Below are 25,719 nucleotides of genomic sequence, written 5' to 3' on the forward strand. Positions count from 1 at the left end.
TTGTGGAGCACAGGCTCTAGGGTGCACAGGCTTTAGCAGTTCTGGCATGTGGCTCAGGGTTCTAGAACACAGCCTCAGTAGATGTGGCACACGAGGCGTTCCGAGACATGTGGAAATCTTCCCAGACCAGGGGTCAAACCCATCTCCCCTGCATTGGCAGGCAGATTCTTAACCACCAGGGAAGTCCAGGAATTTATCACTTTCTAGCAAGTCTCTGACGTCTATGGGGTGGCACAGAGTCGGACACGACTGAAGCGATTTAGCAGCAGCAGCAGCAAGTCTCTGAACCTCCTCCGCTTTGTCGCTAAGAAAGACAATCAGAGTATCTTCTTCAGCGTCACTTTGAGAGTTCACTGACCTAATATGTGTAAAGCGTTTTGCCGTTTGTAAGCTCATGACACACCCGGGATGATTCCGTCCTGGCTCTTTGTCTTCTCTACCACTCTCCCTCGCCCCGAGAATGGCAAGCCCCATCTGGACAAGCTCCAGGTCTGCAGGGGTGCATTCAGGGGTTGTATGCTAGGCTGGTCCTGCCCCAGGGCACCTTTCACACCTATGTCTCTTGGGGTGGGGGCTGCTTCCAGGCCTGGACCCCCCAGTGCTGGAGTGCATGGAAAAGGATCATGTGGAGCCGAATCACGTGTGAGTATCTGACCCTTAGGTGGGGGAGGGGCCCCTGAGACAGCCAAGGGGGTCAAGGTTTGGGGAAGAGGAAGTCAGGGATGTAGCATCGTTGCCCATGAAAGTGAGTAGGGCCAGCCACAGTGCCCCTCTAATAACCTCGGCCTCCTCTCCCACACTGACTTTCTCCCAGGCACCTCAGAAGGTTCTCGACAGCATCAGGAGAGGGTTTGGGCCTCCCAGTTAGGGGTCACATCAGGACCAGGGCCGGGTCAGGCATTCACAGCTCCTTTGGGGGAACGTCTGTCACTGGGGGCAACTGTGGACTGTTTTTATCCGATCCCCCACTCAGGTTGATTGTCCAGCAGGTGCTTGAAGAACTCCGACAGTACCATGGGTGAGTGGATGGGGGGGCTAGGTGTGGGGGAACAGGTGTGTGAGACAGATGTAGAACACAGGTGTAGGGGGACAGGGGTGGACAGGGATGGGGGATGCAAGCAGGGAACGGATATGGGAAGACAGGTGTGGGGACAGGTGGAAGAGGGGACAGGTAGAGGGGACATGTGTGAAGATGGGGCAGAATGGGAGGAAAACGAGGACTGGAGAGGTGGGAGGAGGCACAGGTCGGGGGAAGGATGGGACACAGGAGCAAGCTGCCGCCAGCCATGCTGTGCCTTTGCACAAATGGGAAGAGGTGGCCCTCTCCCAAAATGCTTCTGTCTGTTGGAAAAATCTTCCCAACATGTTGATTTTGTTTGACCAAGACCTGTTACTACCCTCTGCTGGAAAACCCATCACAATGATCGTGTATCCAAGCCCACATGTGGAGGGATGACAGGATCCCTGGTCATGGGCTGCGTGCCTGTCTACGGGAGCCCTGGAAGAGAGGGACAGATGAGGGCGCCGCTAGGGGTGGGGAGAAGGGCTGCCAACCCTCGTGTCTGTCCCCTCTGACCTTGCAGGGCCCGGCAGAGGGCTCGATTGTCAGTCTGCCCCGGAGGAGCAACTTCGAACCTCACCTGGTTTGAGTTCTTATCTGAGTGAGTACTGAGCTGTGGGCGGGGCCAGCACTGAATTGAGAGAGCAGGGGCCTGAGATGGGATGAGGGGTTGGGGCCACCATCCTCTTACTGGAATCACCAGAGCAACAGTGGCGATGGCAGGGGGCTCCTCATACTCCCTGGGAGGGCAGGGAAGACTTCTCGGAGGAGGTGACAGCTTGAGCTGGGTTCCAGTGGAAAAGTAGGAGTTTGCCAGTATGCTGAGATGAGATGGGGAGAAGAATTGGGTGCCTTCCACAGGAATGGTGTCAGGGTGGGGCTGGAAGGAGGGGAGGGGAGTCAGCAAAGGCCAGATTGCTGCTGGGAAGCAGAAGTCCACAGCTCCGTGGTGACCAGTGATGGTGAGCACCATCAAGGGTGCAGACCAGAGGCATGGAATCTCCCTCCAGGGACTCGATTCTGCAGGGGTTGGGGTTCTTTGTATTATATGTATTATAATAAATACATGCAATGACTTAATATGTTATTTATTAAATGAGAGTGTGCTGGTCATCCAGAAGAGGTAAGATCTAGGGCTTGAGTGTTGAGTGGGAAGAGGGCAGGGGGATTTGAGAGACATCCCATGGGAAGAATGGACAGGGTTTCAGGCTGATAAGATAGGAAGGGGGTGTGAATCAGAGGAAGGAGGCAGAGATGGACAAGGTCCATCAAGACACCTCAAGCTTGAGACCATGTCACTTTCCCCTAGCCAAACCTGGTCCCCAAGTCTGCTGGAACTTTGCAAACCTCCATGTTTTATATGTGTGCGTGTGTGTGCTCAGTTGCTCAGTCAGGTCTGACTCTTTGATACCCTGTAGACTGTAGCCTGCCAGGCTCCTTTGTCCATGGAGATTTTTCCAGGCAAGAACACTAGAGTGGTTTGCCATTCCCTTCTCCAGGGGATCTCTCTGATCCAGGGATCAAATCCGGGTCTCCTGCTTGGCAGGCGGATTCTTTACCACTGAGTCACCTCGAAGCCCTATATATGTATATGAAAGTGAAAGTGTTAGTTGCTCAATCGTGTCCGACTCTTTGCGATCCCACGGACTGTAGCCCACCAGGCTCCTCTGTCCATGGAATTCCCTAGGCAAGAATACTGGAGTGGGTTGCCATGCCCTTCTCCAGGAGATCTTCCCAGGGGTTAAACCTGGATCTCCCAAATTGCAGCAGATTCTTTTACCATCTGAGCCACCAGGGAAGCTCTCTCTCTATATATAGATAGACAGATAGATAGATCTCTCTCTATATACACCTATCTATCTATATATATACTATATCTGTATGCAAACTATAGTATATACATACTATACCCATATATATGTATGTATATACACAGTTGCACTCGTTGCTTGTTGCTGCACAGGCTTTTCTCTGGTTGAGGTGCTCGGGCCTCTCACTGCAGTGGCTTCTCTTGTCATGGAGCGTGGGCTCTAGGTGCTTGAGCTTCAGTCCCTGTGGCTCCCAGGCTCTATGGCACAGGTCCAGTAGTTGTGGCACCCCAGCTTCGTTGCCCTACAGCATGTGGGGTCTTGCTGGACCAGGAATCGAACCTGTGTCTCTCGCACTGGCAAGCAGATTCTTATCCACTGTGCCACCAGGGAAGCCCGTTAAATGTGTCTTGAGTGAATAAGTGAGCGAGAGAAGACAGAGAGTTCAGGACCACAGCGAGGGTGGAACAGGATAGAGGGGCCTCAGGTAGACAGATTCTAGATGGATCCCAGGAATGACCTGCAGAACTGGCCAGAAGGGCCTTTTGGGTCTGCTGTAACCCTCTTCACCAAACTCTCCACCCCTTAGGAGCGAGGACAGCATGGGGAAGACGGAGAGAAGTGACAGGGGCACCAGGGTGAAACGCAGCCTGAGCTCCCTGCGCAATCGAGTCACCAGGCAGAAGGAGAAGGTCAGAGGGCTGGGCCAGGGGTTGGGGGGACACTCTCTGCCTTCTCCAGCTTGCTAGGATGTCCCCGGTCCCAGAGCCCTGTGATTCCAAGTGGGAAGGAACACACAGGACATTCTAAGCTCCACCCCTGTCCCCAACAGGGGAAGACCCCGGTGCATCAGAAGGACAAAGGTCAGGATGCGCGAGAGAGGAAAGAATGTATCAACGGGCACCAGCTGGCTCGAGGAACCTTCTCTGGCCACTCCAGCTGCCCTCTGTGTGGCAAACCTTTTCTGAGCTCTGGTGAGTCCGGTGGCCCAGCCCGTCGCCCTGGATGGCAGCCACTTTCTCTGCCTCACTTCCTTTAAATCGCTCCCATGGCCTCCTTCCATCTTTGCGTCCTCCCTTTCCACGTCAGGCCAACCATGGCTTCCTGGAGGTCACCAGGAATCTATCCCTAAGAGCAGGGGGTATTTGGTTAGCTTGGACTCCCCCACACAAGTTCCTTTTTTAAAAAATGCTTATTAATTCATCTATTGGGCTGCACCAGATCTTAGTTCCAGCACGCAGGATCTTCAGTCTTCGTTTCAGCGTGCAGGATCTTGAGTTGCGGCATGTGAACTCTCCGTTGCAACATGTGGGATCTAGTTCCCTGACCGGGGTGGACCCCAGGCCCCCTGCCATGGGAGTGCAGAGTGTTAGTCACTGGACCCCCAGGGAAGTTTGGGACTCCCAAATTCCCTTTAAATTTTAGCTTTCGTTGTTGGCAAAATCCAGACTCAGGCAATGTATTAGTTAGCTGCGATCCGGCTGGCTTAAACCACAGAAATGCATTGTCTCAGAGTTCTGGAGAAGTTCAAGATCGAGCTGTCAGCTCCCTCTACAGGTGCTGGGAAAGGGTCCATCCCAAGTGTCTTTCCTGGCTTCTGGAAGTCCAGCGGCTTGTGCCAGCAGAACTGTGGTCTTCACGTGGCATTGTCCCCATACTCATGTTCATGCCTCAAATTCCCCTTTGCCTGAGGATTAGGGGCCAACCCTAACTCAGTATGACCTCACTGAACTAAATACATTAGCAATAACCCTATTTCCAAATAAGGCCACCTTATGATGCCCTGATGGGGCTTCCCTGGTGGCTCAGTGGTCAAGAATCGCCTGCCAATGCAGGAGAACTGGGTTCAATCCCTGGGTCAGGAAGATCCCCTGGAGGAGGAAATGGTAACCCACTCCAGTATATTTGCCTGGAGAATTCCAGGGACAGTGGAGCCCCGAGGGCTATAGTCTGTAGGATCGCAAAGAGTCAGACATGATATAGCAACTTAGCATGCACGCAGGCATGATGTAGTGAAAGGGGTTAGGTCTGTAATATATGAATTGGAGGGAGAGAGAGAGCGGAGGAGGCAGGATCAGCCCATTAACAAGCAATTTCCTGTCTCCCAGCACTGTCTCAGAAATAGCAGTCTCTGCTCAGGAAAACATTTTGTTTGTTTTGTTTAGTCACTAAGCTATGTATGGACTCTTTAGTGACCCCATGACTACAGCCTGCCGGGCTCCTCATCCATGGGATTTCCCAGGCCAGAATACTGGAGTAGGTTGCCATTTCCTTCTCCAGGCAATCTTCCCAACCCAGGGATTGAAACTGTGTCTCCCACATTGGCAGGCATTTTTTTTTTTTTTTTAAACGACTGAGCCACCTGGGAAACCCAACACAGAAATCAGGAAAAAGTATTGGGTTCCAAAGGCCTTGGAGGGAGATGACTCTGGTCTTTTATGAGATTTAGAACTTTGCTTTTTTGACAAGGGGAAGAGAGGAGGCACTGGCAACTGCATGCTAGTTGCAAATTCAGGCTGCTGCAGGGTTCCTCCACCTTGGCCCTATTGCTCTTTGAGGCCTGGTCATTCTTTGTTGAGGGAGGGGAGGGCCGTTCTGTGCATTGCAGGATGTTGAGCAGCATCCCTTGCCTCCACCCACTAGATGCTGTTAACACCTGCCCCAGGAGTTATGTCAGCCAAAAATGTCTCTAGATGTGGCCAAATGTCCCCTGGGGACTAGGATTGCCCAGGTGAGAATCCGTAGGCGAGTGCAATAGAGAATTGGCCCCAGGGTGGGCCATGCAGTGAGAGCGGTCCCTCCACCCTGGGGGCAGGTGCTTCCTCAAGACCTGAGCCACAGGTTTTGCATTTCTGCCTTGCCTGGCCCCACACGTGGGCATTTTCCTTCTTCCTCATTCCTCCTGTTTTCTGGAGTAGTCTTTGCTGGCGGCGGGCCTGTGGCTGCTGCAGTCAGGAGTGGACCCATTTGGAGCTTTCTCTCCAAAGATCTCCAACCTGCTTTCTGACCCTGTGAACGCTCTCCAGCGGAAGCCACCCAGGCTTTGCAAAGTCTTCAGCATCTTAAAGTCCTTTTAAGCAGCAGGTGTGTGCTACATTCGTTTTAGTAGTGTCTGACTCTTTGTGACCCCATGGACTGTAGCCCGCCAGGCTCCTCTGTCTGTAGGATTCTCCAGGCAAGAATACTGGAGTGGGTTGCCATGCCCTCCTCCAGGGAATCTTCCTGACCAGCAAATGACTTCCTGTTTCTGCTGACTTCCTCATCTCTTCATCTGGGTGGGGTGGGGGTGAGGTCTGCTGGATACTAGAACCTCCCTGGAAGGCCAGGATCAAGCCCTGAGGGGCTCTATCTCTGGCATCAAATTCAAGGAGCAGGTGGGAAGTTGGCAGAAGGAAGGGTGAGGGCAGAGATCCAGAACCGAGCCAGTACTGATCCAGTAGAGAAATACATCCATGTTGATGCAGAGTTGAGTATTTTTAAATAAATATATAGATATATTCAAACTACTGCACAATTGCAGTCATCTCACACATTAGCTAAGTAATGCTCAAAATTCTCCAAGCCAAGCTTCAACAGTATGTGAACCATGAACTTCCAGATGTTCAAGCTGGATTTAGAAAAGGCAGAGGAACCAGAGATCAAATTGCCAACATCTGTTGGATCACAGAAAAAGCTAGAAAATTCCCCCCAAAATATCTACTTCTGCTTCATTGACTATGCTAAAGCCTTTGACTGTGTAGATCACAACAAACTGGAAAATTCTTCAAGAGATGGGAATACCAGACCACCTTACCTGCCTCCTGCGAAACCTGTATACAAGTAAAGAAGCAATAGTTAGAGCTGGACATGGAACAAAGGACTGGTTCAAAATTGGGAAAGGAGTACATTAAGGCTGTATATTGTCATATTGCTTATTTAACTTAAATGTAGAGTACATCATGTGAAATGCTGGGCTGGATGAAACACAAGCTGAAATCAAGATTGCCAGGAGAAATATCAATAACCTCAGATATGCAGATGACACCACCCTTATGAAAGAAAGAAGAGGAATTAAAGAGCCTGTTGATGAAGGTGAAAGAGGACAGTGAAAGCTGGCTTAACACTCAACATTCAAAAAATGAAGATCATGGCATCTGGTCCCATCAGTTCATGGCAAATAGATGGGGAAACAATGGAAACAGGGACAGACTTTATTCTCTTGGGCTCCAAAATCACTGTGGACAGTGACTGCAGCCATGAAATTAAAAGACACTTGCTCCTTGGAAGAAAAGCAATGACAAACATAGACAGTGTATTAAAAAGCAGAGATTACTTTGCCTACAAAGGTCCATATAGTCAAAGCTATGGTTTTTCCAGTAGTCATGTACAGATGTAAGAGCTGGACAATAAAAAGGCTGAGTGCTAAAGAACTGATGCCTTCAAACTGAGGTCCCTTGGACAGCAAGGAGATCAAACCAGTCAATTCTAAAGGAAATCCTGAATATTAATTGGAAGGACTAAAGCTGAAGCTGAAGCCCCAATGCCTGATGCCAAGAAAAAACACCCTGATGCTGGGAAAGATTGAAGGCAGGAGAAGGGGATGATATAGGATGAGATGGTTGGATGGCATCACTGACTCAATGGACATGTGTTTGAGCAAACTCTGGGAGATGGTGAAGGACAGGGAAGCCTGGCACGCTGCAGTCCATGGGGTGGCAAAGAGTTGGACATGAATGAGCGACTGAACAACAACAAAGGCAAAATTTTATATTTTAAAAGAAAATTAAATTACAGAAGAGCAAAAGTCCAACATGCCAAAGACACTTTGTTTGATGCACTTAGTGTCAATAATTGGAGCACGTTTTAAGGCTTTTTTTCTACCAAAAAAAAAAAAAAAGGCATTGATAATGGCTCTGTACAATAATATTTAAAATAGCAGAAGATGGAAACATTTTCATACCATATTTTGGCAAACAGTTCTAAAGACTGCAAACACGCACTCAGTGGGTTTTCCTTTGCTTTAAAATGAGCTACCAGTAATTCTAAACCAAGCAAAAATGCATTGTTCCTGGATGGAATATAAGTAGTCATACTCGCAAAAATGTTTTGCAATGAGTTCTTGGCTTCTGTGAAAATCCCAAAATAGCAAAGGAGAGATTAGAGTTTATTTTCAGATTCTATGCCTGGTTTCCAACAATCTTTTATCGGTAGACTCACAGGCAAAATACTAGCCACTCAGGATCAGATTGCATTCCTTGATGTAAGGATGGAACTTTTGTGGATTGCTGTCCTTGGCTTGCATAAACCAGCGAATAACCACGTATAGAATAAAATGCAAGACAGGCAGAAGGGCTAGCTTAATGTTTTTGTTGTTGTTGTTGTTGTTGTTGCAGAAAAAAAGAATCCATGCTAATACTATGGTGAAACTAATGCTTACTTAGAGATTTTATCATTAGAGTAAGACAAAAGATCAGACTTCAAAGAGACCAGATCAGTAACTTGGAAGTGAAGTCTTTTGCTGCATTTTGGCAATAGACTCTAACTTGGAGTATGCTCAGTCGCTTCAGTCATGTCTCTTTGCGACCCCATGACTGAACCCCAGCTCCTCTGTCCATGGAATTTTCCAGGCAAGAATACTGGAGCAGGTTGCCATTTCCTCCTCCAGAGGATCTTCCCAACCCAGGGATCAAACTTGAGTCTCCTACATTGCAGACAGATTCTTTACTACTGAGCCACCTGGGGGAGCAACTTAGAGTATACAACTATCTATTTGAGAACTCTCCTACCCCTCCAGCGCAGGGCAGACCCCTACCCTCCTGGAAACTTTTCATTTTAGATTTACAGAAGAATGCAGAGAGAGCTCCCATATACAGTTCACCTAGTTTCCCCTCCTGTTAATGTCTTGTTGTTGTTGTTCAGTCACTAAGTCGTGTCTGGCTCTTTACCACCCCACGGACTGCACCGCGCCCGGCTTCCCTGTCCACCGTCTCCCGGAGTCCACTCAGACTCATGTCCATTGAGTCAGTGATGCCATCCAACCATCTCATCCTCTGCCGTCCCCTTCTCCTCCTGCCCTCAATCTTTCCCAGCATCAGGGTCTTTTCCAGTGAGTCGGCTCTTGGCATCACGTGGCCAAAGTATTGGAGCTTCAGCTTCAGCATCGGTCCTTCCAATGAATATTCAGGGTTGGTTTCCTTTAGGATTGACTGATTTGATCTCCTTGCAGTCCAAGGGACTGTCAATAGGACCTCAATACGTTTGTCACAACTAAGGAACTAACATTGGTACAGTACTATTAACCCAATTCTGGATTCTATTCAGATTTCACCAGGTTTGGTTTGGTTCTTTCATGAGTGTTCTCCTTGTTTCAGGATCCAATTCAGATACCACATTCACTTCAATCGTCCTGTCTTCCTAGTCTCTCCGGTCTGTGAGGGTTTCTCTGTCTCTTCTTACTATTCATAACTTTGACAATCCAGAGAAATGCTAGCCAGGTGTCTTGTACGATGTCCATTAATCTGAGCTTGCCTGATGTTTTGGGGGAGATTGTTATCATTATTGGTTTTGGGGTTTTGATGGGTTTGTTTTTTCCATGCCTCTCAGCTTGTGGGATCTTAGCTCCCCAATCAGGGATCAAACCCATGTCCTCAGTAGGGAAAGTACAGATTCTTAACCACTGGACGCCCAGAGAATTCCCATGTCTTATGTTTTCTTTTTTAATTGCACTTAGTCACTCAGTCATGTCTGACTCTTTGCAACTCCATGGACTGTAGCCTGCCAGGCTCCCCTGTCCATGGGAATTCTCTAGACAAGACTATCATAGTGGATTGCCATGTCCTCCTCCAGGGGATCTTCTCAACCCAGAGATCAAACCTAGGTCTCCCGCATTGCAGGCGGGTTTTTTTTTTTTTTTTTTTTCCATCTGAGCCACCAGGGAAGCCCTTTTAAAAAGTTTATTTATTGACCATTTGTTTTGGGCTGCACTGGGGCTTTGTTGCAGTGCACGGGCCTCTCATTGCGGTGGCTCCTCTCATTGCAGAGCACCGGCTCCAGGTTCTCAGGCTTCACTAGTTGCAGCTCAGGGCACAGTTGTGTCACATGGGCTTAGCTGTCCCGCAGTATGTGGGATCTTCCCAGGCCAGGGATCAAACCTGTGTCCCCTGCACTGGCAGGTGAATTCTTTCCCACGGCACCATCAAGGAAGTCCTGGTGTTTTCTTAAAATTGTAGAGGGGCTATGGGTTTGGGGAACCTTTCTGTCTCATCAGATCAGAGGGTAAGTGCCATCGACATGACATCCTTGAGAATGTTAATCTGTATCACCGGGGAAAGGTAACAACTGCCGGGTTGCTATTCTTCCCGTTTCTCTTCTCTATTCTCTAGAAGCAGGTCACTCAATCCAGCCTACTCTCAGGATGGCAGGAGTCAAGTTCCATGCTCTGGAGACAACATTTGACTTTCAGGACAACCCTTTGAGATCAAGGGAGATTGGAGTTCGTGTCACAGAAATGATGAGTGCTCAACATGGTGCTGGGTACTTACGGGCAATGGTAGCACCTATTGTCATCAACATTTGGCAATATCTCTCTTTTTAAATGTTAGTGTTTATATATTGGCTCTGTTGTCTTCGTCGCTTTGAGTGGACTTTCTCCAGTTGTGGCAAACGGGGGCTACTCCCTAGTTGCTGTGCACGGGCTTCTCACTGCGGTAGCTTCTCTTGTTGCAGAGCACGGGCTCTAAGGCAGGTAGGCTTCAGTAGTTGTGGCACACAGGTTTATTTGCTCCATGGCGTGTGGGATCTTCCTGGACCAGGGATTGAATCTGTGTCCCCTGTATTGACAGGAGGATTCTCAGAGCACTGGACCACCAGGAAGTCCTGGTGATAGCTCTTGTTATGGAGGCAAAGCTAGCCCTTTAGTCACAGACCCTAACCCTAGGCTCTGACCACAGCCCCACACCTGTCTAAGGGAGCAACGTGAGGCCAGAACACCTGTGTCTCACTCCAGCAGGCTGAGAGAAGGCACCACCCAGGTATAAGTTGCCACAAGCCTACCTCCCATCACAGGTATTCAAAGCTAGATGTGACTGACTGTCCCCTTAAGGAAACAGCCCCACTGTAAGTTGAACAGAAGAGGAAGTGAATCATGTTCCAGGTAATTAGTGTCTCCAGGGTAAAGCTGAGATACTTTCCCAGCCACCAGCCCCGCTGATGGAGCGCCATTCCTGATAGTCCTGTTCCTAGCCTTGACCTTTGAGGCTCCTCTGTGGTCTGACCCCACCTAGCCCTCCACCCTTCTCTGCCACTACTCAACCACAAGATCCCCTTGCCCGGCCACCATGAAGTCTCGTGGCTGCTCGTGCCGGTCACGTGTGCCTTGCTCATTCAGTGCTCTTCCTGGAACTCCTTCCACCACCTAACTCTTACTCATTCTCTAAGACAAAGAGCAAGGCCACCTCCCCCAGGAAGCCTGCATGAGGTGACTTTAAAGCCTGCATGAGGTGACTTTAAGTTCCAATGGCTGTCAGCCAAGGGTCACTGTGTCCCCCCGAAGAACATTTAGCAATGTCTGCGGACATTATGGGCTTACCAGGTGGCTCAGACGGTAAAGAATCTGCCTGCAACTCAGGAGACCTGGGTTCGATCCCTGGGTCGGGAAGACTCCCTGGAGAAGGGCATGGCAACCCACTCCAGTATTCTTGCCTGGAGAATCCCATGGACAGAGGAGCCTGGTGGGGCTACAGTCCATGGGGTCACAAAGAGTCAGACACCACTAAGTGACTGAGCCAAGCAAGAACTGTCATTAGTAGCAAGACTGAGAAACACAGATCCTCAGCTCTTGGCAGAGTCCCCGGCCCATGATAAGGACTCGGTAAAAGCAGAAAATGGTTAGATGGATAAAAGGAAGACAAGAGATGGCTCTTCTTTCTGACAAGCCCCTTGAAAGGGTTTAGGAGAGAACTTTGTCAACCTGAAGGTGTCTGTAACTAAGGGAGCTATAGATTTAAGGATCATGCCACTCTTCCTGCTTAAAATCTTTCAGTGACTTCCCACTGCCTTTGGGATAAAGTCCAAAAGTTATGGACATTCGGAGAGTGATCATTTACAGATCCACCGAGACCTCAAAAGTACCTGTGTCTGCGCTTCTGACCTCAATTGGGGTGGGTGTCTGATGACCTCCACTGGGGTGGGATTCTTGCATTTCTGGACCCTCCAACTCCCTAGACATGTTCCCTCTCCTGATCATTAAGTCTGGACTTAAACCGAAGACAGTTCACTTGGGGACTCTGCCACCCAGGTCCTTAACTGAGAGCTCTCAAATACAGACTGTGTGTGGGTTTGTTATTATTTATTTATTTGGCTGCACCAGGTCTTGGTTGAGGCACATGGGATCTTTCAGTTGCAGCATGCAGAACTTTTAGTTTGGCATTCAAACTCTTAGTTGTGGCATATGGGATCTAGTTCCCTACCCAGGGATTAAACCCAGACCCCTCGCATTGGGAGCATGGAATCTTAGCCACTGGATCACTAGGGACATCCTGATTGTGCGTGTTTTGAAGTAAGCTTATTTGGGGGTGATCTTGACCTGGTTGACTAGATTGGACCTGAGGTGAAAGATCTTTGGCTCCTCTCCTGATTCCTACCCACCCTCTTCACCTATAGAGGGCCTGGATTAGACAAGTCTCAGGACTGGGGTGGCTGATGGTATCTGAGGGGATGCTGGCACGTGGAGGGGCATCTGGCATGTCTATAGGTGTCTGAAAACACCTCTGTGGGGGTGTCCAGCATGTGTTCCATCCTCTGAACACCCCTTTGGGGGTTTCTAATAGCGTCTGTGTTGGAGGGAATCTAGAAGTTTCCATGTGGGGCTTTGATATATTCCAGAGTGTCTGAAAGCCTGTTTGCGGGTAGTTGATGGCTACTAGATGAAGGCATCCAGTACTTTTGAGATATTTGGCATGTTTTTCAGATTCTGAATAGTTTGGGGGTATGAGTTTTGAGTATCTGATGATATCTGCCTGGGTGTCTGAAGTGTGTGGAGCATCTGGTGGTATCTATGTTGCAGTGTCTGGGATCACCTGAGAGATAAATGACTCATGTTTTCAAGACTTGTAAATTTTCACTTCCTATAACCTAGGGTGCCACTTCTTCGCAGGAGACAGACCTGTTCTCTCCATTTCTTGCACCCTCCCCTCTCAAACTTCTCTCCCCCGGGGTTAATCCCCCTTTGATGTCCCCAGGCTTTCATTGTACCCTACTTTCTGCCCCAACTCCCCAAGTCGCACCCCCCAGCCCTGCTATCTTCTACCAAGAAACCCCTCCCAGACCTGCTAATTACCCAGGTCCCCGATGACTCCACAAAACACCCCTCAACCCCAATGATATCTCCTAAAGATTCCTTCTAAGCGCCTCTCAGTCCCGCGAATACCTCGGGGCCCCACTGACCCCCTCCCCCAAAACGGCTCCCAACTCCGCTGATTTCCTCTCAGGCCTCCCCTAGACGCCCCTCTGCCCGACTGACCCGCCCCTCAAGGATAGCCCTCACCCTCCTCGAAAGTACCTTTCAGTTCCCTCACCTTGCCTAAGCTCGAGCTAAAGACCCCTGCCTGCATCACCAGGTTGAGCCTCAAAGACCTAGGTTCGCGTGACCCACCGAGCCTCGAGCCACGCCCCCTTCCGGGCCCACACCCTCTGACCCGCCCTTGGGGGCGGGGCCGCGCGTGCGCACCTCACCCCCGCGGCTTCCCGCTTCCGGCTCCGAGCCGAGGGCAGCCGTGGACCCCGGGAGGCCGGGCGGCAGCCGCGGCAGGAAAGCTAACGGAGCTGCGGGCGGCGAGTGACCTGCGGCGAACTAAGGTGAGGGCGGCGGGGCAGGTCTGAGGAGAACGAGGCTCGGGAGGAGGCCGCGGGCCCAACGAAGGCGCCATCGGTTCCCGGGGGTGGCCTCGGGCGCAGGACCCCCGAGGCTGCCTCTGCTTCGGGGCCGGCCCCCGTGGGCTCGTCCAAACCGGCCGGCGGATCCTGCAGTGCAGGCTGTCCCTTCCGTGCATGCAGGCTCTGTTTGCAGAAGGCACAGTTCAGACGATGCCCACCGGCTCCGGCCGAGCCCCAGCCCTTGGGCAGTGCAACCTCCCTGGTTCAACAGGGAGGGCATTCGGCGTCCGGGATCTGGAGCTCCCAGGGCAGGACCTGAGATGTGGTGATAACTCAGCACCGGGGGACTTGAAGCCTCTGAGCATCGCTCACTCCGTGGAGCACACGTCCTCCTGCCAGTTGATTGTTAGGGTCACAAAATCATAGGAGGTGTGTGTGCTTTGGGTCTTTAGTTCTTCCTCCAGTTTCTTTCTTGTGGAAGAATTTAGATGGGGCGGTGCAGGAATCAGAGGCCCTTGGTCCTTGCACGGTTTATTGTAACTATCTTCTCCTCTCTTCTACCTGGTTCTCGGTTGAGATTGAAGTGGTAGAAGAGATGGCTGGCCCAGGGGATCAAAAGCATTGGCGAAGTTTTACCTCAGAAATGAAGAACACAACTTTTCTTCCTTTTGTCTCCGTTTGGGGGAGAGTGGAACTCCAGCCAGGATCGTAGAAGGGCAGGTCTCTTCTTGTTGACTAGAGAAAGTTCAGGACAGGTGAACAGCCCTATGACCAAGGGCGATGTGGGGATGGTTTTGCAGGTATCCCGGTGAATAATTCTGGAGTTGTATGGAGAAGTGTCAAGAGCACAGGCCTAAGTGTCAAGTCACATCTGGGTTCTTCTGGTCCCAGTTTCCACCACTTAAGTCACAGTCTCCCCATCTTTAAACCCAGAATGAGGATCGGTTGTGGATTTGATGAGGTAATACATGTAAGGTGGGAAGCACAGCCCCTGGCATATGGTGAATGCTCAAGAAGTGTTATATATTCTGTGCATGTGGTATGCCCCCAGGTCTGTATTTTAATGTTTATTGAAATATAGTTGATTACAATGCTGTTTTAGTTTCAAGTGTACAGCAGAGTGATTCAATTATACATATATATATTTGTTGTTGGTTAGTCACTAAGTTGTGTCCGACTCTGTGACCTCATGGACTGTAGCCTACCAGGCTCCTCTGTCCATGGGATTTCCCAGGCAAGAATACTAGAGTGGGTTGCCGTTTCCTTCTCAAGGGGATCTTCTCAACCCAGGGATCAAATGTGCATCTCCTGCATTTCAGGCAGATTCTTCACTGTTGAGCTACCGGGGATTCCATATATATAAATATATTCCCATATATGTATATTCCTATATATATATATACACACACACACATATATACACATTCTTTTTCATACTCTCTTCTGTTATAGTTTATTACAAGATAGTTCCCTGTGCTATACAGTAGATCCTTGCTGTTTACCTGTTTTATATATAAACAGGTAAACAACAGGTGTGTGTATGTTAATCCCAAATTCTTAATTTATCTTCCTGCCATCCCCTTTGGTAACCATCAGTTTGTTTTCTATGTCTGTGAGTCTGTTTCTGTTTTGTAGTGACGTTCATTTGTATCATTTTTTTAGATTCCACCTGTGAATGATATCATATGATATTTGTCTTTCTCTGACTTACTTCATTTAATACTCCAGGTCCATCCATGTTGCTGCAAATGGCATCATTTTCTTTTCTTTTTTTAATCTCAGGCAGGCCCATATTTTTCAGTCAACATTCCAAGTAATAGTCTGGAAAGTGTGAGCAGCTCAGTTGTTGTTTGGACTGGGTTGCAGTTTGTGTTTTATCAATAGTTTGCTCGTTCTATGGGTCAGGCCCTTCTGAGGGGGTGGAAGAAGCTGTGCTAAAACGAGTAAGAGGGGCTTCCCTGGCAGTGCGGTGTTTAGGGCTCTGTGCTTCCATTGCAGGGGGCAAACGTTTGGTCCCTGGTCAGGGAACTGAAATCTTGCATGCGGCACAGCTCAGCCCCAAAATAAAGGAGTGGGGTCGTTTTTAAAATTCTTGTCAGTGTAACTTGTTTGCATTGTGTATGGCATACTTCCCTTTTCAATGGCATGTAGGAGAGAAAGGAGATTCTTTGAATGTCTTTTCTTTCTCTTTTTTTTTCTCCAGTCGACTTAAGAATGCCCCCACGTTGAAAGCTGTGGTAGCATGCACATTGTTCCTGGTGGAAACCTTGGTGTACTTTTCATTCTTGTCACACAGTAGCGATTACAGCCAGTTGCCCTTGTCACCAGCGCAGCCCCGCCCCCACGGGGACTCGGGCTGTGGTCACCAGCTGTGCCTCCCTCGCTGTTTACCTTCCACGTGCTTAGCATATTTCTGATCCTCATGTCAAGGTCTCCTTCATTTTTCTTCACTCTTCCTGGGTCCTGTTTCCATTTCTGCAAATTCCACCCATGACTTTTTAAACATTTTCCCCTAGGCTCTCTTAAGTCATCTTAAGCCCAGAGGCTTTGTTAGGTCCAGCTTGTCACTGTTTCTTCATTATTTGTGAGTTAAACTTTACCTTTCCGCTGAAAGTGGTGAAGAGCTGCTCTTGGTTTGTAAACCCTCTCTCCAGGTACAAAGCAATTCCCTGCACAGCTCCTGAGCGGCCACTAAGAATTTTTCTGGAGGAGGAATGTGGCTGACGGGGGAGGGGCAGTGTGATTCAAATAATGTCCTCCGGGAGGCCTCAGTGAAAGGACCCCTGCAGCTACGCTCCTTTTGTGTGTGTGTGATTAAAATTGCCTTGGGTGTAAGCGGTAAAGAATCCACCTGCAATGCCAGAGACACAGGAGACTCAGGTTCAGTCCCTGGAGAAGGAAATGACGACTCACTCCAGTATTCTTGCCTGGAATATCCCATGGACAGAGGAGCCTGGCGGGCTACAGTCCATAGGGTTGCAAAGAGTGAGAGGCTAAGCACAGAGGCAAGCAAGCTAACTAAATTCAACTGATAATGCTGCTTCTCTGCTTTGGTTCTTAAGTAGATTTATAGTTGCCATTGAGATTAAAGTTGCAGTTGGTTTTGTTCAAGGTATCACCATATCTTGAGAAAATTATTCTAAAGATTTTAACAAAGGGGATATATATTTAACATATTGCACGTGGTTACATTTTAAATGCGTGTCAATTTTTTTAAACTGGTATATGATTGCTTTACAATGTTGTGTTCGTTTCTGCTGCACAACAATGGTGAATCAGCCATATAAAGTTATGACCAACCTAGATAGCATATTCAAAAGCAGAGACATTACTTTGCCAACAAAGGTCCATCTAGTCAAGGCTATGGTTTTTCCAGTGGCCACGTACGGATGTGAGAGTTGGACTGTGAAGGAAGTTAAACACCGAAGAATTGATGCTTTTGAACTGTGGTGTTGGAGAAGACACATGAGAGTCCCTTGGCCTGCAAGGAGATCCAGCCAGTCCATCCTAAGGGAGATCAGTCCTGGGTGTTCATTGGAAGGACTGATGCTAAGGCTGAAACTCCAATACTTTGGCCACCTCATGTGAAGAGTTGACTCATTGGAAAAGACCCTGATGCTGGGAGGGATTGGGGGCAGGAGGAGAAGGGGACGACAGAGGATGAGATGGCTGGATGGCATCACCGACTCGATGGACATGGGTTTGGGTGAATTCCGGGAGTTGGTGATGGACAGGGAGGCCTGGCGTGCTGCGATTCATGGGGTCGCAAAGAGTCAGACATGACTGAGCGACTGAACTGACTGACTAACTGAACTGATACATATACCGCGTCCCTCTTGAGCCTCCCTCCCATGCCCCCATCCCACAGAGCATGGAGCTGAGCGCCCTGAGCTATAAGCAGTTCCCACTAGCTAGCTGTCTTACACATGGTAGTGCATATGTGGCTTCCCTGGTGGTTCAGCAGTTAAGAATCCACCTGCCAGTGCAGGAGATGCAAGCTCGACCCCTGAATTAGGAAGATCCTCTGGAGGAGGAGATGGTGTAGACGTCCGTGCACGTCTCTCTGTTTGTCCCACCCTCTCCTTAGCACCACCACCACCACCTCATGTCCACAAGTCTCCTCTCTACATCTGTAAACGCATGTCACTTTAAAAGAAAAAAAAGCTTCATTAAGACATAACTCACATTCCATAAAATTCACCCTTTTAAAGTGTGCCTTTCTGTGGGTTTTAGGACATTCATAAGCTCGTGCAACTGTCACCACCGTCAACCCCCGGGACATTATATCAGCTGGTCATTCCTACAGACGGATTTTAGGAGGAGAGAAAGGCCATAGTAAGAGGGTATAAGTGGGTGCCCCCTCCATCACAGTGTGGGGTGGAGGGAGGGCAGGACCCCATCAGACTGCTTGGCTGGAATCCATTGTGATCCCATGAGGGCAATTTGTTGTTCAGTCACTCAGTCGTATCTGACTCTTTGTAACCCCAAAGACTGCAGCACACCAGGACAGTTACACTGTTTATGGATAACTCTGATTTGCTGAGATTAATTTTCAGAGGGAAATTGAATTTAGAAGAGTAAATTGCGAAGTCATCCGCAGTAGAGTCAGTGTACTCCTCCGTCCCCTCGTAAGAGTGAAATGGACAGTAACTGACCAGATACAATGTGGAGCATCCCTGGGCATCATGGCAGTAAGGGAGTCAGCTCTGGGTCATCTGGAAGTCAGTTCTCATCATGCCAGGACATGGGACTGATGGCAGATCCTTGTGACCCTTTGCATCATCCCCTCAGGGGCTCTCAGTCTAAGAACTGAAAGAGAAACAGGAAGATGGAAAGATGGAGACCCTCAGACACTCCTGGTGGGACTGTAGAGCAGGGCAGCAACAGTGGAAACAGTCTGGCAGTGCCTTTAAAGGTAAGATGTAGATTTCCCATAAGATCCAGGAGTTCCACCCCTAGGTATGTGCCAAAGAGAAAAGAAAGCCTAGGTCTGCACAAAAATTGGCACAGAAGCCTCACAGGAGCATTGTTCACAACAGGCAAAGAGTAGAAGCAATCTCAATGTCCATCAGCTGATGAATGGATAAAGGAAACGTGGGCCAGGAAGTTCCCTGTGGCCTAGTTTCAGGATTCCAGGCTTTCACTGTTGTGACCCCAGTTCAGTCCCTGGTCAGGGAGCTGAGACCTCGCAAGCCATGCAGTGTGGCCAAAAAAAAAAAAAGGAAGAATGGGAGAAAGAAAATGTGGGCCATCCATGCGGTGGACTGTTCTTCAGCAGGGCAAGGGAATGAAGCATTGACACTCTACAACTTGGCTGAGTCTCAAAACTATGTGAAAGAAGCCAGTCCCCAAAGGCCACATGGTGTCTGATTCCATTTACGCAGTAGATTCAGAGCAGGCAAATCCAAGGAGACACCAAAAAAGCAGATTAGTGCTTGCCTGGGGTGGGGAGAGGGGGAATGGAGAGTGACAGCTAAGGGGTCCCGGGTTCCTTTTGAGGGTAAGGAAAATGCTCTGAAACTGACACACAACTCTGAATGAACTGAAAGCCATCGGAGGATGAATTGCGTAGTATTTTAATTCCATTTCAAGAAAGCTGTTGAGGGGCTTCCCTGGTGGCTCAGTGGTAAAGAATGCACCCGCAGTGCAGGAGACCCGGGTTTGATCCCTGGGTCAAGAAGATCCCCTGCAGAAGGAAATGGCAACCTGCTCCAGTATTCTTGCCTGGGAAATCCCATGGAGAGAAGAGCCTGGTGGGCTACAGCCCATAGGGTCACAAACAGTCGGACGTGATTTAGCGACTAAACAAGAAAGTTGATTATAGACTCAGGTCCCTGCCACGTGGGAGACAGAGTTCTCAGTGCTGTCCGTCAGGACAGGCCAATTGAGGCAGAGACTTGGGGTCACAGTGTCACCCTGGCTGTGTCCCAGGCGGGAGAGTCCTCTGTGGCGGGGTGGTGGCCGGGCCCGCCTCGGCGGCTGTGAGCAGAGGGAGAATGGTGTACAGAGGCTCAGAGTCAGGAAATGATGTGCCATCCGTCATATCTTATAGGCCAGGGTGGACCCAATGGCTGCCTCCATCCTCGGGTGGAGGAACAGGAAAGGAGGGAGGCTGGAGACAGGGTGGCCTGAGCAGTGATGATCGGTTGAACCCAAACAAACAAGGACTGTAGAAAGAGGACAGAGTTCAGGTCGCTTCACAGGCAGATGAGTGGGGGCTTTGTCGGTGATGGATGCTGGGCCCCAACGTCATCAGCTAGGAGAACGCTTCCCTACGCAGCCTGCAGCTCCCAGGAGCCAACCCTCACTGGTCTGGCCAGTTGGAGCTCTCTCCAAGTTTGTCTTGCTTTGGAGATTGGGGAAGGCTGTGCCCTCCCCTCAGATCAGGGGTCTCTTCTCGCCTCCCCACCTCCACCCCATCCCAGTGTCTTTCAGAGTTCAAGAACATTGTAGAACATCTGTAGACCACCAGGGACCCTGAAGTTGTAGCTCTGTGGGATGGAAGGGGAGCGGGGCAGAAGGGTAACTCATGGCACTCGCAATCTTTAGTTGGGGCATGTGGAATCAAGTTCCCCAACCAGGGATGGAACCCCGCCCCCTGCATGGGGAGCGAGGAGTCTTAGCCAGCTGGACCCTCAGGAAGGTCCCACGGTGTCTATTGAGAAAGCAGGCACTGCCTGCTAGGGGTTTGGGGGAGAGGGAGGGAGGGGAGAGGTGGAGAATCCAGCAGCAAAGTGATGTGAAAACCTTCAGAAATGAAATCTGACAGCAGAACAGCAACCTGACTCGTGTGCTCATGTAACCAGCTTCAGGAGTCTGATGCCCGTCAGCCGGGTGGTTTCCCATCCTTGCTTTTCTGGCCATTCCCGGCAGACATCAGCTAACACACACACACACACCAAGGTGTTATTCGTGGAGAGTTGCGGTTCTGGAGATCAAGGAGACATCTACATCTCTTCTCTGTTCTGGAACTATAGCGGGCCCCTCCCACCCCATTGATCCTGTGGAAATATGGCCCAAAGATGCCCACGTCCTAACCCCCAAGAACTTTGAATAGATGACCTACCGTGGCCGAAAGGAATTTTGCAGGTGTGAGTTAGTTAAGGATCTGGAGGTGGGGAGATAATCCTTGGTTATCTGGATGGCTTCAGTGTCGACACTAGGGTCCTTATGCAAGGGAGGCGGGAGGGTCCGGGTCAGAGAAGGTGATGCTATGACCAAAGCAGAGGTCAGAGACAGGTTAGAAGATGCTAGCTTTAGGACTTCCCTGTGGTCCAGTAGTTAAGAATCAGGCAACCCACTCCAGTATTCTTGCCTGGAAAATCCCATGGATGGTGGAACCTGGTAGGCTACAGTCCATGGGGTTGCAAAGAGTTGGACACGACTGAGCAACTTCACTACTGATTCAAGGATCATGGGTTCAATCCCTGGTCCAGGAAGATTCCACATGCTTCAGTGCAGCTAAGCCTGAGAGCCCTAGAGCCTATGCTCTGCAGCAAAAGGAACCACCACCGTGAGAAGCCTGCACACCGCAGCTAGAGAGTAGCCCCAACTCACTGCAGCTGGAGAAAGCCTGTGCACAGCAGTGAACACCCGTGCAGCCAAAAATAAATAAATAAAAATAAACGTGCATAAAAAAACTTTCCAAAGAAGATGCTGGCTTTGAAGATGGAGGAAGGGGCCACGAACCACGGGAAGCAGGCAGCCTCTAGAAGCTGAAAGAGGTCAGGAAACAGTCTGCCCTGGAGCTTCTGGAAGGATTGCAACCCTGCTGTTTTAGACTTCAGACCTCCAGAACCAAAAGAGAATATATTTGTGTTGTTCTCAGCCAGTGTTTGTGGTAGGTTGACACAGACAAAATAGGAAAATTGCACACTTGGTTTCTGTGCAGCTCAGCAATAAAGAATCCACCTGCCAATGCAGGAGACGCGGGTTCGATCCCTGAGTCAGGGAGGTCCCTTGGAGGAGGACAGGGCAACCCACTCCAGTATTGTTGCCTGGGGAGTCCCATGGGCAGAGGAGCCTGGCGGGCTACAGTCCATGGGGTCACAAAGAGTCGGACAAAACTAAAGTGACTGAGCGCACGACACACCTGGTTTTCCTTCTCGTTTGACTCGGGAGCCCCCGGCTCACGGCCCTGCCCTCCCTCGCTTTCCCTTCTCACTCCAGGCCTTGTCAGGAGGCCACTGTCACTCCTCCTTCGCTGACCTGCCCGAGGCCGCTTCTCTGAACACAGGGCCATGAGCAGCTGAGCACAGAGATGACAGCAGGGCCCTCGGGTCTGCCTCTGTCCTGCTGGAGATACCAGCTAAACTCTCTAATCCCTGGTTTCCTGTCCGTCGAATCGCAAACATACCACTCCTTGTTTCCTAGGGCTGTTATTGCTGGGGAGCGCTCCCACAGCGTCTGGGTGTGTGCGTTCACTCGCTCACTCGGTCATTCATTCATTCAGCAGATTATTTATTACCCGGTACCCGCTGTGAACCACGTCCTAGAATTGCAGCGGCGAATACAACTTGGCTCTTTTTGTTTTTAAAGAATCACTTCTCTCAAAATGAATAAGTAAATGGATAGTTTTTTCCTTAAATGAAGTGCAGCCACAGTGGTCTCCTCCAGAAATCCAAGGAACAGTTATTGTAAGTCCCACCTGGTAAATCAGTGCTTCCAAATCTGTCACCAGGTTCCCCCTCCCACCCTAACCCTGCTGATGATCAGGAAGCTAAAACCTTCCTTGTGGTGTTTTTCCTTCTTCTAGAATGTTCCCAGAGCTTCAATCAAAGGGGAAAGCCCCCAGCTTCCCCACCTGCTGGGGTGAGCTCTGCCATCCACAGGCTCAACCATTCTGCTGCTGCTTTTTTAAGTTGGGATATTGTAGTTCACGGGGCTTCCCTAGTGGTTCAGACGGTAAAGAATCTGCCTGCAATGAGGGAGACATAGGTTCGATCCTTGGGTTGGGAAGATCCCCTGGAGAAGGGAATGGCTACCTCCTCCAGTATTCTTGCCTGGAAAATTCATATACCATAATATTCACCCTTTTAAAACGTATGAGTCAGTGGTTTGTAATATAGTCACAGTGTTGTGCAATGATCCCCACTGTCTTAATTCCAGAACATTCTCATCATCCGCAAAGGTAATCTCGTACCCATTAGCCATCACTCCCCTTTTCCCCATCCCCGGGCACAAATCTGCTTCCCATCTCTATGTTTTTGCCTATTCTGGACATTTCCTATCAATGAAATCACAACAGGCAGCCTTTTGCATCTGATTTCTTTTACTTAACGTCACGTTTTCAGGCTTCATCCATGTTGTCACCTGGATCTAGCTGTGTTCTGTTTTGTTTTAAATATTTATTTATTTTGGCTGCGCTGGGTCTTAGTTGAGGCATGCGAACTGTTAGCTGCAGCATGCAGGATCTAGTTCCCCAACCAGGGACCACACCCAGTCCTCCTGCATTGGGAGTGTGGAGTCTGAGCCACTGGACCCGCAGGGAAGCCCCGTGCATTCTTTTCCACTTTGTTTTCCCGGGTGGTCTGTCCCCAGCTGCTGAATGTGGTCCCCGTGCTGTGCAGTAGGGCCTCGTTAGTCCTTCCTTCTGCCTCCATCTTCACGTGGCCTCCTCCTCTGTGCCTGTCTCCGTATCTGTGTGTCTCTCCGCGTCCAAATCTCCCTCTTCTTTCCCTTATAAAGACACCATCATTTGGATCTCGGGCCCACCCTAAATCCAGGATGATCTCATCTTGAGATCCTTGACTTGATTACATCTGCAGAGACCCCATGTCCAAATAAGGCCACCTTCTGGGGTTCCGGGTGGACATGAAACTGGGGGGGATTTTATGCCACCCACCACAGGAGCTCTCTATTTCCAGTGACTTGTAAATGAGAACAGGCTTACAGGAGCTGTTAGTACTTAATCCGTACATTCCTTAGAACACATCGTAACTTTCGGGTATTTTAAAATTAAGGGTTGGACTCGAGCTCGCTCTCAGGAACCCAGTTTAAGTGAGGAGAGGAAAGAGATTGACCTTAAGGAGAACTAGTTCCTCGCTTGGGAAGTGTCTAAATCTGCATCCTCTGTGGGTATAATTTGCTGTAAAGTATCAATTGGTACCTAATAATTACAGTGGGTCAAAATGTTTGGCTATTTGCCTGTCCTCTATATAATCTGCTCCTTCTCCATGTGTTCAGACACCACCCTCTTAAATACAAAAGTCTTGTTGCCTTAGAGAGGGAAAAAAAAGTTCTGTCTGCCTAGCCCTCCACCTAGCTTACGTAAGCACATGAAAAGTGTTTTCTTCCTGACCTTGAGACATGAGATATATTAAAATGTATTCAAGCTCACAGCGTTGCAGTACTAAAAGGAATACTAATGAAGGTTTTGCAAGGTTCTGGAATTTTGCAAATGTCGGAGCCAGTTAGAACCAGCATTCTCAGGACGGGGGATCTTGAGATGGTCAGAAACCCACCCCTCATACCTGTTTGCTACCAACATGAGCTGTTTCAGGGCTCTGGAATTCAGTAATGACTCCACACAACTAAACCACTTCCCTGCTTCCTTTATTCCATTCCCTGTGTGTGTCAGGAATTAAAAAGGGGAGCATCACATGAGCCCTTCTGGGTGCGTGTTGATTGCAGGGAATAGGCCCTCCTTTCCAAAACAAACCAATTAGATACGGTAGACCAGGGCTCAGCATTCTTTTTCTATAAAAAGCCCAGGAGTAAATACAGCCTCTGCAGGCCACAGAGCCTGCTTCACAGCTGCCTTACCTGCTAAAGTAGCCCCAGACAACAAGTGGGCATGGCCTGGGTGCCGATAAAACTTTATTGACTAAAACCGGTCACTGGCCCAAGGGCCAGAGTCTGCCACCACCTGATTTTACAACAGACTCCTGATTTTTCCTGTTCTCTTTCTAGGCCCATGATTCTGATCCTGTAAATATGGTGAGGGGACAGGAGTTCCTGGCAGGTGTGATTGTGCACTGGGAACTCCATGAAAGGTCTTCTTGCTAAGCCTCCCCAACCTCTCACACCATTTCAGTTGTCTTCACAGACATGCAGTGCCCTTGAATGATTTCCCAGGCCATTGCAAGCAAGGTTCAGTTTTGTTTTTCCTTTTAGCATTGTAGGTTTGTGTTTTTCTTTCCTGCCTTCCTCCTTGAACAGAATAGTTTTTATCTACTGAAAGAGAAACCCACTGACCTGCGTCAAGTGTTTGATTTCCCCTGCCCTCCTCACAGCCACCTCTGCTGATGTTTGCTCTTTATTTCCTGCATTAAAGGTTTTAAAAATAATACTATTATATAATCAGGCCAGTTGGGGTTTTCTGCAAGATTTCAGATGCGACGTAGCTACACCTGAATTAATCTTTTCAAAATCACTTTGTTTTCATTAAAATGTTTTTATCACGTCATTTTGATTTCTGGACAGTCAGTTGAATTAGCGTAATTGTTTAAAACATGCCAATGAGGAAAGCCTGCTGACTTGCTAGCAGGGCCTCAGCGGGTGGAATGGTTTTGCTGGGGCCCCTACAGTCCAGCCTCTGGCCTTGCCCTCAGAGGGATGAAATAACTTATCCACAAAGCGCATGCTTTTTTTTTGGGTCTGAATTCCTTGTGAATGAGGCTGAAGGTGCCTCTTTGCCTGATACCAGAAAGTGGTAGGAAATGGAGCGAAGGGAAGCAGACAAGCTCTGGGACAAGCCGGGGCTGTGCAGGGGCGTCCTCCTCACGTCCTTCCCAGCTGTGTTCATATCGAAGCATCGAGATCCCACCTTTGTCCTCCCGACCCGATTTGCCCTTTTCATCCTCATGTCGGAAGGCCGTTTTCCCTGGTGGTCGGTGTTATCATTTAGGAGTGATTCTTACTAGTTTACTTTTTTTTTTTTTTTTAGCACTATAGAATATTTTTTAGTTGAAGTGTTCATTTTCAATAGTTCATTTACAATATCATGTTAGTTTAGAGCAAAGTGATTCAGTTATGTGTGTGTGTGTGTGTGTGTGTTCT

The 25,719-nt window shown here is 49.2% G+C and overlaps 1 protein-coding gene across 1 annotated transcript in view; it reads left to right on the forward strand.

Moving 5' to 3' along the window:
* The window catches only part of ARHGEF18 (Rho/Rac guanine nucleotide exchange factor 18), an 88,002-nt gene that overhangs the window by 20,201 nt on the left and 42,082 nt on the right, over window positions 1-25,719 (forward strand). The window contains exons 6-10 of the mRNA XM_052642524.1: window positions 585-642; window positions 974-1,018; window positions 1,584-1,661; window positions 3,458-3,560; window positions 3,701-3,842. Of these exons, the coding sequence (XP_052498484.1) occupies window positions 585-642; window positions 974-1,018; window positions 1,584-1,661; window positions 3,458-3,560; window positions 3,701-3,842 (426 nt within the window). The remainder of the gene's footprint in view (window positions 1-584; window positions 643-973; window positions 1,019-1,583; window positions 1,662-3,457; window positions 3,561-3,700; window positions 3,843-25,719) is intronic.

Source organism: Budorcas taxicolor, chromosome 7 (assembly GCF_023091745.1).
Source record: "Budorcas taxicolor isolate Tak-1 chromosome 7, Takin1.1, whole genome shotgun sequence".
Lineage (NCBI taxonomy): Eukaryota > Metazoa > Chordata > Mammalia > Artiodactyla > Bovidae > Budorcas > Budorcas taxicolor.